The 17533-nt window shown below is 39.9% G+C and overlaps 1 protein-coding gene across 2 annotated transcripts; it reads right to left on the reverse strand.

The window, feature by feature from the left end:
• Positions 1-5399: 5399 nt before the first annotated feature.
• LOC111196706 (uncharacterized) lies at positions 5400-15733 on the reverse strand. 2 transcript variants are annotated; one of them, XM_049468981.1, is made up of 3 exons: positions 15234-15733; positions 6695-14773; positions 5400-6234 (listed from the first exon to the last, which is right to left on the reverse strand). In XM_049468981.1, exon 2 carries the CDS (start codon positions 13668-13670, stop codon positions 8610-8612), a length of 5061 nt encoding a protein of 1686 aa, XP_049324938.1. In that variant the 5' UTR covers positions 13671-14773; positions 15234-15733; the 3' UTR covers positions 5400-6234; positions 6695-8609. The 2 variants fall into 2 exon arrangements, with proteins under 2 accessions (XP_049324938.1, XP_049324937.1); XM_049468980.1 differs by lacking the exon at positions 15234-15733 and having other exon boundaries at positions 6695-15210.
• Positions 15734-17533: the final 1800 nt, after the last annotated feature.

The following is a 17533-nucleotide window of genomic DNA, read 5'->3' on the forward strand; positions in this document are numbered from 1 at the left end:
TGAGGTACAAAAAAGTACCTTTCAGTGAAAGTCCTTTTTTGTACCCATGTATTTTGTGCCAGTAAAGATTATAAGGATTATAAACATTATCATCAACTGAATATGTGTCAAGAACTTGATGATCCAAAATTGTCTGGCTTTCAAATAAAAAAATGTGCAAATAAAATATATATTGTTTATTAGTGCAGTGATACAGAATACTAAATGTACCCTTTTAGCTGGTTAAATGGTACAAATGTGTACTTAATGCTGTTAGGAAAGACTTACTACTTTAGATCAACAAATCTGACCCTGTAAAGACCAATATTATACCTTTGAAGGTACAATTATAAAGAGTGTACCTTTGAGTACAAAAACAGTACTCGTACCTTACCTCTGTTTTTTTAGAGTGTATCTTCTCTATCTTCTTCTCTATCTAGCTCGTGTAAAAAGTCGTTAAAAATAACTTTTATAAACTAGTGAACATAAAAAAAGGTAATAAAAAAAATGCATTACAAAACAAAAACAAAACAAGCTTGATATGATAAAAGGTTAAATGTGGGGCCATGGAATGTATCCAGATCAATTAAATCTAGACCTAGTGCCTACCGTACACAGCACAGATCATTCCAGTAAGTTACAAGGGAGTTTTCCACAGTTCTGTAATATTGTGTAAAGTCCATGCTCTGGGTCACGGTACTACTTTTGGCTGCTGTGTGTGCTCTCCGTCTGCAAGCTGTTACCTGCGAGACAGCCAGCGGCGCTGCTACCCACGTCACTGCAGCGGCTCCTCCTCCTGACTAAGCTGGAGAATATGCAGAGCTGGAATGCAGCCAGACAGAGTCAGCGTCTTTCACACACATGGTCATACACACACTGCCTAGACCAAAGAGGCCTAATGAAACATCTATGAAGAAAAAATGTTAATGCAACGGGCAAATTAAACCCACATGGGAAAGTATGTACTGATCTCTGACTGTGCAGTAAGTCATATTAGAGTCATATTAGAGTCATATAGAGAAGGATCAAAGTTAGATCAAAAGTGTATTTAAAGGGGTACTATGTGTAACGAACGGGAGCAGACGGGAGGCGGACGTAAAAGCGGGTAAGACAGACTTTAATATGTAACAAATAAATAAACAAACAAATAAGGAAAAGACGAGAAAATATGAAAACATAAACAAACAGGGAAACAAACAAGAGCTACACTAAACAGAAAAAACTAACGGGGCTAGGGATATATACAGGGGATAAATACGTAAATATATACAGGTATAAACAAGGAAACAGACAGGAAATAAACGTGACAGGAAATATATACGTGAAATACAGGGAACTAGAAATAAACAAGAGATAAACGGAGCGTAACGAAAACCGTGAACAAACTATAGCAAACGTGGCGAGACAAACGACACAGGAAGGTGCAAAGACCGACGGATAAACATAGACAAAAGAGTACTATATATAGTAACAAGAAACACTGAATACCTGGGGAGACAGGTAACGAGGGGCGGAGCTACAAATTACACACACATGACGGAAAACTACTGGAGAAACACACTAGGAGACGGGAAAAACACAGGGAAACATAGCAAGGACGTGACACTATGTGATTCAAGACCTTCAGATACTGTTATTCATTACATTAATAACTACAAAAAACTAAAACATATTCCATATTCCAAAAAAGGGTTTTTTAAATCAAAACCATGAAAGAACCACATCTGTTTCCTGGATGCTACTTACGTTAAAAGATGGATAATGAAATAGATCTAAGCCAATTTCCACGCCTAAAGAAGTAGAGAAAAAAGGGGAGGGAACTCAAGAAAATTTGGGCTGGAGTTCTGAACTGCACGCTTGAAGAAGCGTGCAGTTATTTCCCCCCTTTTTATTTAATAAGAAGTGGAAGAGCAGATAAAGGGGGTTGTTGGGGAGGAGGTGGGTTGCGAACTTTCGTCACGAGAGGTAGTTAGTTAGGGCAGGAATTTATAGGGCAGTTGATTGATACGGGGTGGAGTTAGAACGTAAAGTTTGGGCGTGGTCCTTCTCCCAAACTTTTGTTATTACATAACATCATATAAAGGGTTTTCCTCTGATCATACTGTACATCCAGGCAGAGAACCCACTGAGTCATCCATCCATCTTTTTTTCCAGTTGTGCCAGGACAGTGCTGCTGCAGAAATCTGTGTGTGCAATAGCGGAATATCCCCTAGAAAAGGATGCAAGTTAGTTGCAGGGTACCATACACATCCATTGACTCACACATTAGACCTAAGGGCAGTTTAATAATGCCAAGTCACTTGCCATGTGTGTTTTTGTTTTTTTTTTGGATTGGAAAGCAGAACACCAGGAGGAAGCCCATGTGGCCATGGGAAAAGCACACCAGATAGGGGAATAAACCCACAACCCCAGGACCCTGGATCTGCACAGCACATACAAACTGCAGTGGTGTGAAAAAAATGTTTTCCCTGTTCATGATTTCTTTAAAAAATGAAATTAAAGTTTTTACTATTAAGCAAGAAAAAAAATCAGAACGTACATGTCCCTGTGTGAAAATAGAAGTATAGACCAGCCACTCCTGGGAAGGTTCACCACTGTTCCACGTCTTGGCATTTGTGGATAATGACTCTCACTGTGGTTCGCTGAAGTCCCAAAACTTTGGAAATGGCTTTATAAACTCTTCCAGACTGATAGATTTCAATTACTTTCTTTTTCATTTGTTTCTAATTTTTTTTAGTATCTTTTGGTCTACTTCACTTTGTCAGGAAGGTCCTATATAAGTGATTTCTTGATTGAGAACAGGTGTGGCAGCAATCAGGCCTGGCTGTGGCTAGAGACCTTTAACTCAGGTGTGATAAACCACAGTTATGTAATGTTTTAACTGCGGGGGCATGTAGTTTTTTTTCTCCCTTGATAATGAAAACATTAATTTAAGTTCTCTATTTTGTGTTTATTTGTGTTGTTTTTGGCTAATATTTAAATTTGTTTGGTGATCTAAAACATTGACAAAATTAAGAATGGGGCAAACACTTTTTCATACCACTGTAAATGATATGTCTTTATGCCGCACAGACCAGGCAAAAACAGCAGATCTAAAAATGCAACCTCTGGAGGAAGCCCATGTAGATATGGGAAGTACAGACCCAAACTTCTCACAAACTGAGATATGGACATGTGGACATCCAGAGACTTGGACACAACGGAACAAAACACTCATATGAACTATTTATACACTGAACTATTTATAGACAGAAGTTTGGACTTGGGAAGAAACCATTAAATCATTCACAGACAGACTTGAACACAGAGACAAAGTGCCAAGTCAGAGATTTGGACATGGGAAGAATGCAACAAACTTCTCATAGACTAAAATTTGGACACATTGACATGAGAAGAACACAAAATATTCATAGAGACTAGGATACATGGACATCCAGAGACTTTGACATGTGGAAAATAAACACTAGACTCTCCAAAAACAAAGACTTTTTCAAACTCCAAAAGACATTCGTCAAACAGACTTAAACTTGGACACAAACATCCAGGGACTTGGAAAGAACACATGTGGAAAGAATACACTCCTACAGTATAATATAACTCCTCACAGACTGAGATTTGGATATGTGAGTATGGGAACAATACACCAAACTAATTAACTAATTACTAATTAATTAAGTAGAGACTTGGACACACCAAACTTCTCACATACAGAGACTTGGGCATGTGGTAAACACTAAAACCTTCCCAGCCAAAACTTGGACATGTGGGCATGGGAAGAATGCCTCAAAACCATCAAAGACAAAGCTTGGACATGTGGACATGAGAAAAATGCCTCAAAACCATCACAGACAAATCTTGGACATGGGGACATGAGAAAAATGCCTCAAAACCAACACAGACAAAGCTTGGACATGTGGACATGGGACCTAACCAAACTCCTCAAAGACAGAGTCTTGGCCAGATGGATACAATAAAGATCCATTACATTTGTCACAGACAAAGCTTGGACATGTGGACATGGAAAGAATGTCTCAAAACCATCACAGACAAAGCTTGGACATGGGAGAAATGTACCAACAAGGGAAGAAAACAACAAAACCTCACAGATCGAGACTTGGCCACATGGGAAGAACACACCAAATTCCTCACAGATAGATTTGGACATGTGGACACCGAAAAAACCCTCAAAGATAGAAACTTGGATACTTGGAGGTGAAAAGAACACAACAAACTCCTCAGAGACAGATTTGTACATGTGGACACAGGAAGAACTCTTCACAGACAGAGACTTGTTTATGTGAAAAACACAACAAACTTAATGACAGATGGTTAGACACGTGGACATTGGAAGAACACAGCAATTGCCTCACAGACAGAGACACGAGGGAGACTTGGACGAGGGCTTCCTCCCAGCCAGGGACTTGGACATGTGGACTTTAGAAGAACACAGAAATTGTCTTGCAGACAGAGACTTGGACACATGGACATGGTAAGAACTTCTCACAGATTGAGACTCAAACATATGGACACAGGAAGAACACACCAAGTCTTGAACACATAAGAACAAGGGAACAAGGGAAAAACATACCAAACTTCTCACAGACTTGGACACATGGAGATTTCCTTACAGACAGAGATTTAGACGTGTGAACAGGAGAGGAATGTACCAAACTCCTCAAAGACAAAGACAAATCCATCAAATCTGTCGCAGACGAAGTCTTGAGCACATGGACAAGGGAGAAAAACAAAATTGGAGATTGAAAGAACACATAGACACACAAATAGAACCACATACAACACGTGTGGTTATGTGGACACAGGAAGATCACACCAAACTTCTTAAACACAGACAGAGACTTAAACATGACCAAGGACATGCAAAGAACAGAGCAAACTCCTCGCTGACAGAGACTTGGAAATGTGGACACTCTGTGTCCTCAGAGACAGAGAGTTGAACATGTGCCTACAGTAAAAATGTACCAAAATCTTTACAGACACACCTCACGGACAGGAAATTGGACACAAGTACACGAGAAGAATGCACCAGAATGCTCCTTACAGAGACCAAAATCAGAAATTTAACTACCAACCCCAGGTTCCTGTACCTGTGTGCCAATATGCTGACCAGGCTAAAAAAGATGGAAATTGGAAAAGTGAAGGACCTAAAAGCTCTTGTGGATGAAAAAAGAACACACCAAACTCCTCTCAGACAGAGACTTGAACATGTTTACATGAGAGAAAGCAACAAACTTCTCTGAAACCATCCAACCACCTCCAGTATCTTTGTGTAGCACCACAGATATATAGACCCAATTACACAACCACTACAATGAGTGTTACTTGATAAAATAATTAGGATAGTTCTAGGACCAGTTAGGTTCGCTCTAGGAGCAATACACATGGAAGAAATGAGACCAGAATTTGTGCAGCAATAAAGTGTATTAAAATGTCAATCAATGCCAGTAGGTAAATAAAACAATGTAACAAAATAAATTCTGTAAATAAATAAATAAAAAACAATTCAGTTACTCAGTTTCCAAAAGAATTCACCCTTCAATAACCTTGGTCAACAATGAAAATGGTAAGTATACCCTTTGTATTTCAGTATTTGTATATTTAATATTATATTAATTACTATTATTTCTCTAATCACCTGTGTTCTCTATTTTAGAGGTATTTATGCAGTTTAAGGTAAGTATTATTTTATTATTTTAATCTATTTATAGGTATTTTATAACTAATTAATTATTTCTTTCTTCTAGGTCTAATGGATTATTGATTAAAGGTAAGTATTATTATAATTACTGTTATCCAATTAAACCTCTAGGTTATTTTACACCAATAGTATACCCTTTAACAAACAACCAGAAATAAAAAATAACAATTCTCTGTAGCAAAAACAATAAATGAATATCAAAACCACTTAGAAATTATCAAAATCAAATAACAGTAATCCAACCAATTAAAATTTAACCCTTTTCAGTATCTTTGTAGAGTGTCCTTTCTTTCAAAAAAAAATAAAATAAAATAAAAGTGTCCTTTTTACTCAAATAATCTTAAAGTCCACAAATTTTCTTTAATGTTCACTATCAAGTGTTTGAAAATGTGAATGAAGTGTAATGAAGTCACTTGGGTCCTCGGGCTTGGCTCGCCATCCTAGCACCGCGCACTGCACCGGCCGTGTGCAGCTGAACGACACGAGGAGTGTTCGGGAAGATCCATTTCCAATCCATTTCACCCAACAAAAAAACTGGCCTGTTTACATAAAACAGTGTCTGAGTTTCACATAACTCTTAACTTTTTTTTAAATACACTTACATAACCGAACTCAGTAAAAAACATTACTTTTAACAGTATTACATTCAAAACAGGTCTTAAACATCCAAAATACAGCTTAATAAATCTCCACCATTCCATAAAATTACATTTATAAGTGGATAAACTCATCTCACACCTTAACCAATAGCGTTAGCATAGCCTCAGGCTTGAAATATATACACGAGGGTTAGCTTAGCATAAGCTTAATAAGCTAAATTCAACACATTAGCTTAGCGTAGGCTAAATTAGCTTAGCATTAGCTTATCACAGGCTAGATTCAATGGGCTAGCTTAGCATAACAAAACGCGTTAGCCGCTAGGCTAATTAGCGCTATTTTATTCCTCTATTTATTCGGCAATTTGGTCAGAAAACATGTTTAAATATACTCTAAACTCACCGAATCCTATCCAAGGTTTTCACACACCACCCCAGGGCACATGGACACCAGGTTCTACCTCCACCTGGAGATTACCGGAGCGTGTAACTGGCAAAGTTTCACGAGGCACAATAAGTGAGCCTTTCCCCCTTTCTCCACTCTGCAGCCTCAACTCTAACAGCGGTCAGCTTGGTAGTGATTTACTCACTAACCACAACGCTGAATTCTAGCGTTTTCTAGTATTTTTTTTTAATACTTTAAGCAGAGAACTTCTTGCATGACCTGTCTCTTCTCCTCCCGCAGAACTTTCTGGGTAAAACAGCCAGGGATTGACGTCCACTAACCAACAGGCTCCGCCTCTGTCTCTTAGAGGATTATTATGATTGGCTGCTGTTTAGCACCTTGGATCATCTGAAGAACTGATTGGCTGCTGTTTAGCGCCTAAAAGTTTTATTTCATTTATTATCTAAAATAAATAAAAACGATTTCCTTTTCATTTTAAACACTGTTTGGGAGTTTTCTTTTTTTCTATTAATTAATTTATACTGTTTCAGAATAATTAAAGAAATAATAAAAATATATATTCATTATTTACTTTCTGCAGTTATCTAATTTATCTGTCTTTGTGACCCATTTAAGACCTGGGTTACACCCTCCCGTCTTTAACTGCATGCACGTCCCTGTGCATTGGACTAGTGGGATGTCTCACAGCAGGATTGGCATATTCCATAGAGGCAGCTTCTATAAGAGACTGAGTGAGGGCAGTCGTCATACCTTGGAATAGGGACTGGACAATGGATATCAGAGGATTGCCTAGCTCTGGATAGGTTAGTCTCTTGGCTTTTTCTCTGTGTCTTGTGGAGCGTCTCACTGATGCTGGAGTTTCTTCATCCTCAGATTCCTCTGTGGAAGGCTGTAGGTGTTCTGCATTTTCTGGTACCTCTTCAGCAGGTGTAGCAGAATGCAGCATTTCAGAATTTAGAGCTGGATCGTCGACATGGTCTGTAGGTAAGTATTCATTTTCTGCTAATCTTTCAGGTAGGTTTTCTTTTACAGGGATCTTCTCAGGTAAGTTTTCTCTTTCAGGAATCTCAGGTTCAGCAGACGGGTTCTTTACAGCTGGTTCAAGCTGGATTCTGAAGTTAGAGTCAACTGGTATTCTTTCATCCTCATGGATCTGAACAATTTCAACAGGTTCAAGCCTTAAGGGAACTGAAGAATAGTAGATTGGGTAGTCATCAGAATCAGAGTTAGAATCAGACTCTTCTGAATTCTCTTTGGGTGACATCTGTCTTGTTCTTGGTCTCCTAACCTTAGAAATAGGAAGGTCAGCTTCTTCTGGTGATAGGAAGTTGCACGGTCGGAGCAAATCTCTGTGCAATGTACGTAGGGGCCCAGCCTTGTTCTCAGGCTTTACTGTGTACACTGGGAGTTCTCCTGCTCTGCCCACAACAACATACACAACGGATTCCCATTTATCTGACAATTTATGTTTTCCCCTCCGTTTCACATTCCTCACTAACACACGATCACCCTTCTCTAGGGTTGATTCAGTGACTCTTTTGTCAAATCGTGCCTTGTTTCTTTCAGCAGATTTTGCAGCATTCTCGGTAGCCAATCTATAGCTCTCTTCCAGTTGATTTCTCAGATGGCTCACATACTGAGAGTGAGTCTTCTCATGTTGCTTGTTCACAGAGATGTTGAAAGCGAGGTCAATTGGCAGTCTTGGTTTCCTTCCGAACATTAGCTCGTAAGGGGTAAACCCTGTACTGTCATGCTTCGTACAGTTATAAGCATGTACTAATGGCTTAACAAAATCTCGCCAACACGACTTCTCTTTCTCTTGCAAAGTCCCAATCATGCTCAGTAGTGTCCGATTGAATCGTTCCACCGGATTACCACGTGGATGATATGGTGTAGTCCTTACTTTATGAATTCACATGACTTCACACAGCTCCTTGATCGTTTTGGACTCAAAGTCAGGACCTTGGTCACTGTGCAGCTTTTCAGGAACACCATAATGAATTATGAAGTTCTCCCATAAGCACTTCGCCACAGTCCTGGCCTTCTGATTGGGAGTAGGTATTGCCACAGCATATTTGGTGAAAAAATCTGTGATCACCAGGATGTCTTTGGTGTTGCTGCGATCTGGTTCTAATGACAGGAAGTCCATACACACCAATTCTAGGGGTCTTGTTGCTTTGATGTTAACTAATGGTGCGGCTCTTTCAGCTGGTGCTTTCCTGAGTACACAGCGACTGCATGTCTTTAGCTTCCTCTCCACATCTGATGCCATTTGGGGCCAATAAAAGCGTGCTCTTAAAAGATCTAGGGTACGCTCCAACCCTAGGTGGCCCATGTCATCATGGAGGCTCTTCATTACCATCTCTCTTAGTTCTTCTGGTAGAACTAGCTGGAAATTGACATTTTGTCCTAGTTGTCTTCTTCTGTACAAAATTCCGTCCTTCATTTGTAACCGATTCCACTCTCGGCACATCAGAGAAAGTTTTGGCATCTCCCTTCTTGCAGATGGGGTTGGCACCTCTCCCCTTTCAAAAGATGAGATTACTTCTCTGATAACAGGGTCTGACCTCTGTTTCTGTTGTAACTCAACTTCAGTTATCATTGGGATGACTGGAAACCCTTCAAAGTGTTCGCCCAACACAAAAGCATCAGGTAAAGAATCAGGATGAGTAGACAGGGATCCGACTAAGGGAATGGGTTCGACTTCTGATGCACTCAAGGATGGCTGGCATACTAACCGAGCTTCGCAGATTGCCTGGACCACTTCGGTGCTCGCTTCTGCATTAGTGGTAAGCTCTGGTAAGTGTTGCAGTGTAAACTGTCTGATTCGGTCTTGTTCTTTCTGAGAAGAAGGGTCATCAATTTTAGTATTCATGGGATGTCGTGAGAGGGCATCTGCATCGAGGTTATGTTTTCCAGGTCTATATTGCAACTTAAAGGAAAATGTGGACAATGCTGACAACCACCTGTAGCTTGCAGCATCCAACTTCGCTGAAGTGAGGATGTATGTCAGAGGATTGCTGTCAGTTATCACTGTGAACGAATTGCCATATAGATAGTCAGAAAATTTGTCTGTTACAGCCCACTTGAGGGCCAAGAATTCAAGCTTATGCGCTGGGTATCGCGCTTCACTTTTTGAAAGACCACGACTGGCATATGCTATTACACGTTGATGCCCGTCCTGCTCCTGGTATAAGGCAGCTCCAAGGCCAACGGTGCTGGCGTCGGTGTGCAAGATGTATGGCAGACTGGGGTTGGCAAATCCCAGGACAGGGGCTGAAGTGAGTTTAGCGATGACAGTGTCAAAAGCTTCCTGACAGTTTTCCGTCCAGCGGTCTCCAAACAGTTCTTTTGGCTTGTAGTACTGGTTCTGACTTTTGGTCAGCTTGCATCCTTTCCTCTTAGGAGCATATCCAGCAGTTAGCTCATTCAGCGGTTTGACTATCTTCGAGAAGTCTCTGATGAACCTTCGATAGTACCCTGCAAATCCTAAAAAGGAACGGAGTTCTTTGAGGTTCTTGGGACTCGGCCAGTTCTTCAGGACTGCAATTTTCTCTGGGTCAGTTTTCACTCCATCACTGGATACAATGTGTCCAAGGTATCGGACGGACTTCTGGAAAAATTTACATTTCTCAGGGGATAGTTTGAGACCATACTCCTTGAGTCGTTGGAGGACTTTGAAAAGGCGCTCCTCATGCTCTTCTAAGGTTTCTGAGAAGATAATGAGGTCGTCCAGAAAGACAATGACTTCTCGGAGGTTGAGGTCTGACATACACTTCTCCATGAGTCTTTGAAATGTACTTGGGGCGTTAGTGATCCCCTGCGGCATACGATTCCATTCCCAGAATCCAAGTGGGCACACAAAAGCTGTTTTATGTTTATCTGCTTCTTCTAGCTCAATCTGATAATACCCTGACTTCAGATCAAGAACTGAGAACCATTTGGATCCTGTCAACACAGAAAAGGTTTCCTCCAAATGAGGTAGGGCATATGCATCTTTCACAGTTTGCAGATTGAGTTTCCGGTAATCTACACAGAGTCTTACTTCACCGTTCTTCTTCCTGACTACAACAATAGGGGATGAAAAGGAGGATTCAGACTCTCTGATTACTCCAGACTCTAACAACTCTTCTAGATGTCTTTTTACTGCATCAAAGTCCTGAGGATGTATTGGTCTAGCTCGCTGTTTGAAAGGAGTTTCATCAGACAACTTGATGCGATGTTTCACTTGGTTTGTGTGTCCAAAGTCCAGGTCATGGTGAGCAAAGACTTCAGGCATAGCTCTCAGTTTGCACTCTATCCTTTCTCTCCACTCAGCTGGGATAGGTGAATCAGCAAAGTCAAACTTGATACTTGCACCTGTGACAGAAGCTGTCATAGGTGAGGTGTCAATGGAGTTTTTATTCAATGCATCACTGGGCAGGATTTGTTGCAGTGCATGCAATTCAGCAAGGACTCGATTAGGAGTTAGGGTAATATCATGGTCTGTCTCGTTCCTCAGTACCACAGGCAGCTTAGCGTGAAACTTGTCAGGTAGAGTAATCAGGCTGTTGGTCACAATGAGACCACCAGGAAGAGAAGCTGTTGAGGGTGATTCCAGAACAACCCATCGGTCAGCACCTCTGTGGTTCACGGATCCTTCTAAAATAGAACACTGGCCTGCTGGAATGATTTTGGGTGCATTACTATGAAGCCTTACCGTGCCTACTGTGCAGTTTTCAGTTTGCTTATGTCTCATTTCTAGTGTTTTCAGGACCATTTTATAGCCATGATGTGGTGACTGATGTTTCAACTGATTCTTCTCAAAATGTTTCTCATACAGGACATCCAAAGTATTGGTTCCTATCAGCAAGGTGGGTCGTGCTGCTTTGCTGATGTCTGCAACAACTAATGCTAAGGTAGGAACTTCCACAACTGTACCTAGAAACTCTTTTGGAAATGTGATGTTTAATTCTACATAACCTGAATACGGAACAGGCTGTCCATTAGCTGCTTCTACTTCTAGTAGATCACCAATAGGTTTACAGCTCAGGGCTGGCTGATGTGTCTCATGAAAGGATTTGGAAACAGTTGTCACCTGTGACCCTGTGTCAAGCAAGCAGTTGTATTTCTGTCCATCAATGATCACTTCAGAAATACACTTGGTCCCTACTAGACCTCTTGGTAAGCTACCGTATGTTATGGTCTGAGTAGTTTGGTTGTTTACACTGGCCCTGGTAACATTAGGGTTCTTAGTTCTCTGTGAGATTGTCTGGTTCACTGTACTGTGTTCACGGTCCCAAGCATGCTGCTTCTCAATTAACTGCTTCTTTTTAGCAGCCACTAAGGAAGGGTTGGGATCAGCTGGACAGGATACAGCAGTATGTCCGTCTTCTCCACAGCAGAAACAGTACCATGGTCTCGGCCTTTGACTGGACTCTTTGGTAGCACTGGTCTGTGTTTCTTGTGTCACTGTTCTGTCTCTTTTCTTGTTTCTCATTTCAGACAGCACTGCAATGGGTTTCTGTGGCTCTGGAACCATCATGTTGGCAACTTGACTCTGCAGGTGGGCTACTTGTTGTCTCAGCTCTAAAATAGCACCTTCTGAGTACTCAGGGCATTTTGGCTTTGGCTTTGACACTTTAAGTTGCCCTTGCAAGTCTTTGACTTGTTTTCTTAGGCTGTCAACCTCAGCACTAAGGGTTTCTTCTTCTTGGCTAACATAAGTCTCAGCCCTGACAGCATGGGAGCTGGCACGAAACTTTGCATTACCAAGATGCTTTTTCATTCTCATCTCTTTGGCAATGTGCTTATCTTCTTCCATACGCAGATGGAACAATAGCTCAGAAAATGAGGGTGGGTTATTCTTCTTCTGCTCCAGCTGGAGGTCAGCAAGTAACCCATTATCCCAACATCCACGACAAAACTGGCGTAACAGGTGCCTGTTCTTCTCACTGGTTGGTAGACTGCCTTGTTTGATCACTTTACTTAAAACAATGTAGAGCCTTTGGAGGTATTCGGACGGCTTTTCACCAGCATCCTGTAGAGTATTCAGAAATCTTGCGAAGAGCTCATCACCGTCTTCAACAGTGGCGAAAGCTGAGTCAAGTAGGTCTAGATAAGCTCTTGGAGTAGCCTGTGGACTCAGATGCTTTACTAGATTAGCTGCTGGAGGCAAAAGACTATCAAGAACTCTTCTGGATCGACACAAGTCTGACACTGCAGGGTCTTGCAACAGTAGTTCAACATTGTTTCTCCATGTCTCATAGTCAACCTCATTATTAGGATGGGGTTTCTTCCCTGAAAAGACTCTAAGCCTTACTGGGGCATTTGCATGTGCTGCAGTTTCTCCACTCCTTACAACATGTTCAACAACAACGCGTTGAATAGCAGGAGGGTTCAATTCCTCTGGTGTGAGCACCACATTATGTTCAGATCGTCTCTCTGAGTTAATCGCTGGGAAGCTCTGAGCATTCGTTGGTGACTGTGGATAAGCTGATGACACTTGATTTGTAGGTTCTGCCTCCCATGAACTGGAACTATCTTGGATTCGGCCAGTTTGGTTATCTTCTTGACATGTCATTGTTTCACGACACAGAAGGAGTTGCTCTTGTAGAAGTTCTGTTAACGGCTTCCTGCTTTGTGCTGCTAGCTTTTGGAATTCGGCTAGGAACCAGTTTGCATCAGTTTTTGTGGCTGAAGGCATGTATACGCTTGCCAAAGCAGTTATCTTGTAGGAGACATCTTTTTGCCTTGAACTACGGTAAGTATATGGCAGTAAGGGTTTTAGAGTACTGAGAGCTAAAGAACTTTTAAACTCCACTATTGCATTTTTGTGAAAGGCTGACGTGGGGTTATCAATACGCAGTACCCTTGCAATGTAGCCATGCTGCTCTAAATAGTCAGTTAGTTCTGTATCTGTCTCTGTCTCAGTTAACCCACTAACAAGAACTGAGTTAGCAACATTAACTTCTTCCTGTTCTACAATTTCCATGGTGAGTATACACTTTGAGTGCTATTTTAGATCTAGATTTTGTTTAACTTACTTATAAAGTTTTTAGGTGTGTGTTCTAATTATTTGGTCTCACTGCTTCCAGTTTTATTGCTCCTGGCTGGCTCGCCAAGTTCTGTAGCACCACAGATATATAGACCCAATTACACAACCACTACAATGAGTGTTACTTGATAAAATAATTAGGATAGTTCTAGGACCAGTTAGGTTCGCTCTAGGAGCAATACACATGGAAGAAATGAGACCAGAATTTGTGCAGCAATAAAGTGTATTAAAATGTCAATCAATGCCAGTAGGTAAATAAAACAATGTAACAAAATAAATTCTGTAAATAAATAAATAAAAAACAATTCAGTTACTCAGTTTCCAAAAGAATTCACCCTTCAATAACCTTGGTCAACAATGAAAATGGTAAGTATACCCTTTGTATTTCAGTATTTGTATATTTAATATTATATTAATTACTATTATTTCTCTAATCACCTGTGTTCTCTATTTTAGAGGTATTTATGCAGTTTAAGGTAAGTATTATTTTATTATTTTAATCTATTTATAGGTATTTTATAACTAATTAATTATTTCTTTCTTCTAGGTCTAATGGATTATTGATTAAAGGTAAGTATTATTATAATTACTGTTATCCAATTAAACCTCTAGGTTATTTTACACCAATAGTATACCCTTTAACAAACAACCAGAAATAAAAAATAACAATTCTCTGTAGCAAAAACAATAAATGAATATCAAAACCACTTAGAAATTATCAAAATCAAATAACAGTAATCCAACCAATTAAAATTTAACCCTTTTCAGTATCTTTGTAGAGTGTCCTTTCTTTCAAAAAAAAATAAAATAAAATAAAAGTGTCCTTTTTACTCAAATAATCTTAAAGTCCACAAATTTTCTTTAATGTTCACTATCAAGTGTTTGAAAATGTGAATGAAGTGTAATGAAGTCACTTGGGTCCTCGGGCTTGGCTCGCCATCCTAGCACCGCGCACTGCACCGGCCGTGTGCAGCTGAACGACACGAGGAGTGTTCGGGAAGATCCATTTCCAATCCATTTCACCCAACAAAAAAACTGGCCTGTTTACATAAAACAGTGTCTGAGTTTCACATAACTCTTAACTTTTTTTTAAATACACTTACATAACCGAACTCAGTAAAAAACATTACTTTTAACAGTATTACATTCAAAACAGGTCTTAAACATCCAAAATACAGCTTAATAAATCTCCACCGTTCCATAAAATTACATTTATAAGTGGATAAACTCATCTCACACCTTAACCAATAGCGTTAGCATAGCCTCAGGCTTGAAATATATACACGAGGGTTAGCTTAGCATAAGCTTAATAAGCTAAATTCAACACATTAGCTTAGCGTAGGCTAAATTAGCTTAGCATTAGCTTATCACAGGCTAGATTCAATGGGCTAGCTTAGCATAACAAAACGCGTTAGCCGCTAGGCTAATTAGCGCTATTTTATTCCTCTATTTATTCGGCAATTTGGTCAGAAAACATGTTTAAATATACTCTAAACTCACCGAATCCTATCCAAGGTTTTCACACACCACCCCAGGGCACATGGACACCAGGTTCTACCTCCACCTGGAGATTACCGGAGCGTGTAACTGGCAAAGTTTCACGAGGCACAATAAGTGAGCCTTTCCCCCTTTCTCCACTCTGCAGCCTCAACTCTAACAGCGGTCAGCTTGGTAGTGATTTACTCACTAACCACAACGCTGAATTCTAGCGTTTTCTAGTATTTTTTTTTAATACTTTAAGCAGAGAACTTCTTGCATGACCTGTCTCTTCTCCTCCCGCAGAACTTTCTGGGTAAAACAGCCAGGGATTGACGTCCACTAACCAACAGGCTCCGCCTCTGTCTCTTAGAGGATTATTATGATTGGCTGCTGTTTAGCACCTTGGATCATCTGAAGAACTGATTGGCTGCTGTTTAGCGCCTAAAAGTTTTATTTCATTTATTATCTAAAATAAATAAAAACGATTTCCTTTTCATTTTAAACACTGTTTGGGAGTTTTCTTTTTTCCTATTAATTAATTTATACTGTTTCAGAATAATTAAAGAAATAATAAAAATATATATTCATTATTTACTTTCTGCAGTTATCTAATTTATCTGTCTTTGTGACCCATTTAAGACCTGGGTTACATTTGGTTCCACCATGCCACCCAGGTAAGGACAAAAAGGAAGTCAGTGGCGTTTTGGGATGCCTCCTGGGCTCATGTTTTTCTATTCTTGGAATAGATTATAATTTCTTATTTATTTCACCTAAAATGATAAAGGGAATAATGCCAAATACTTCAGCCTTTCCACAGCTAATCGCTTTATTCATCTTTCCTCATGGTGTGCTTCAAAAGTATTTTGTGTCTTGCATGCCCACACCTGCACTTATTGCAGGCTAATTGAGATAACATCACCCCTTAGAGCGATGATGACTGGAGAGGCTCTACTTCTACACTGATCTCAGATTATTGCTATGGTGTCTGTTATAAAAGGGAATGTTAGATTTAAAGGAAGAAATGCTGGTCGCTAATCAGTGAAAACACGGTGGGCCTGGAACAAATCAAGCGTTTTATAGTCCCCTCAGCGGCTGACAAGTGAAAACCAGATTTTTCTGCATCGAAAGAGAAAATAAAACAACCGTGTCATAGAAGCATTCTTTAATGCAATCAGGCACAGAGATTACACTGACCCATGACGTCAAGCTGTCATGGAAACTGATCCAATACTTTATACAGACCGTAAAGAGCCCCATGAGCTTGGAGCATAGCTGTTGTGATTACACAGCAAATATAGAAACACAGATGGCAGCCATATAAACATGCAGGCAAATACATACCATAGCACGCAAATGTTCCCAAAAATGCTTTTAATTCAAGCTATTTTAGATGAATTGTCATCACAAAGCAGTTGCATCCAAACACATGGAAAACTGAAAGGAAGGAAAAACAAAGAGCTTATAGGAGGACTGTGGCAAAACTGGTGAGTTTACACAGCAGAAGAGCCTGACCCAGAGGTTAGACAGGCACCAGCACCCAACCACACATGGACTCACCCCAGCACTGAGCAGTCAGCTGTTAGATGTAGGTTTTATTTGTGTTTTGTTTTCAATCCTTGTCCTGACAATCAGCAGCCATCTGCTCCTCAAAGCCTATAAAATGTGCATAAAATAACTAATGGTCACAAAACAGGAAAATGTGTTGAAAAGACAGATAGTAAAGCAATGATTTAGTAAACAGGAATAGTGGCAGTCAAGATCAAACAATAACAAATTGGACTGTATTTATTAGTAATTGAACTTATTCTGTGCAACAGAGGTAACTCCTGGTCATACTTGCTGGGACGATCCTGATGAGAGCTGGTTTCATCATAGTGTTTTATATGGTCTTTGCGACTGAACTTGAAGATACTTTCAAAGATCTTGAAATGTTTTAGATTGACTGACCTTCATTTTGTAAAGTATTTTTTTTTCTTTACTTAGTTGAGTAGTTCTTGCGATAATATGTAATAGTTAATCACTCAAATATTCACTATTCACTGTGTACCTGTAACTCTACCTCTTCACAACTTTACAACTGATGCTCTCAAACACATTAAGAGGCAAGAAATTCAAGTGTTTAACTCTTAACAAGTTCAGCACAGCTGTTAACTGAAAGCCTGAATTCCAGGTGACTCTACCTCATAAAACTGACTGAGAAAATCCAGCCAAGATATGCAAAACTCTCTATCTAAGCAAGAGGTGTTTAACATATACTGATTTGTTTAACACTTTTGTTTTCTGAATAATTCAATATGTTTTTTATCATAGTTTGGATGGCT

Source organism: Astyanax mexicanus, chromosome 20 (assembly GCF_023375975.1).
Source record: "Astyanax mexicanus isolate ESR-SI-001 chromosome 20, AstMex3_surface, whole genome shotgun sequence".
NCBI classification, from domain to species: domain Eukaryota; kingdom Metazoa; phylum Chordata; class Actinopteri; order Characiformes; family Acestrorhamphidae; genus Astyanax; species Astyanax mexicanus.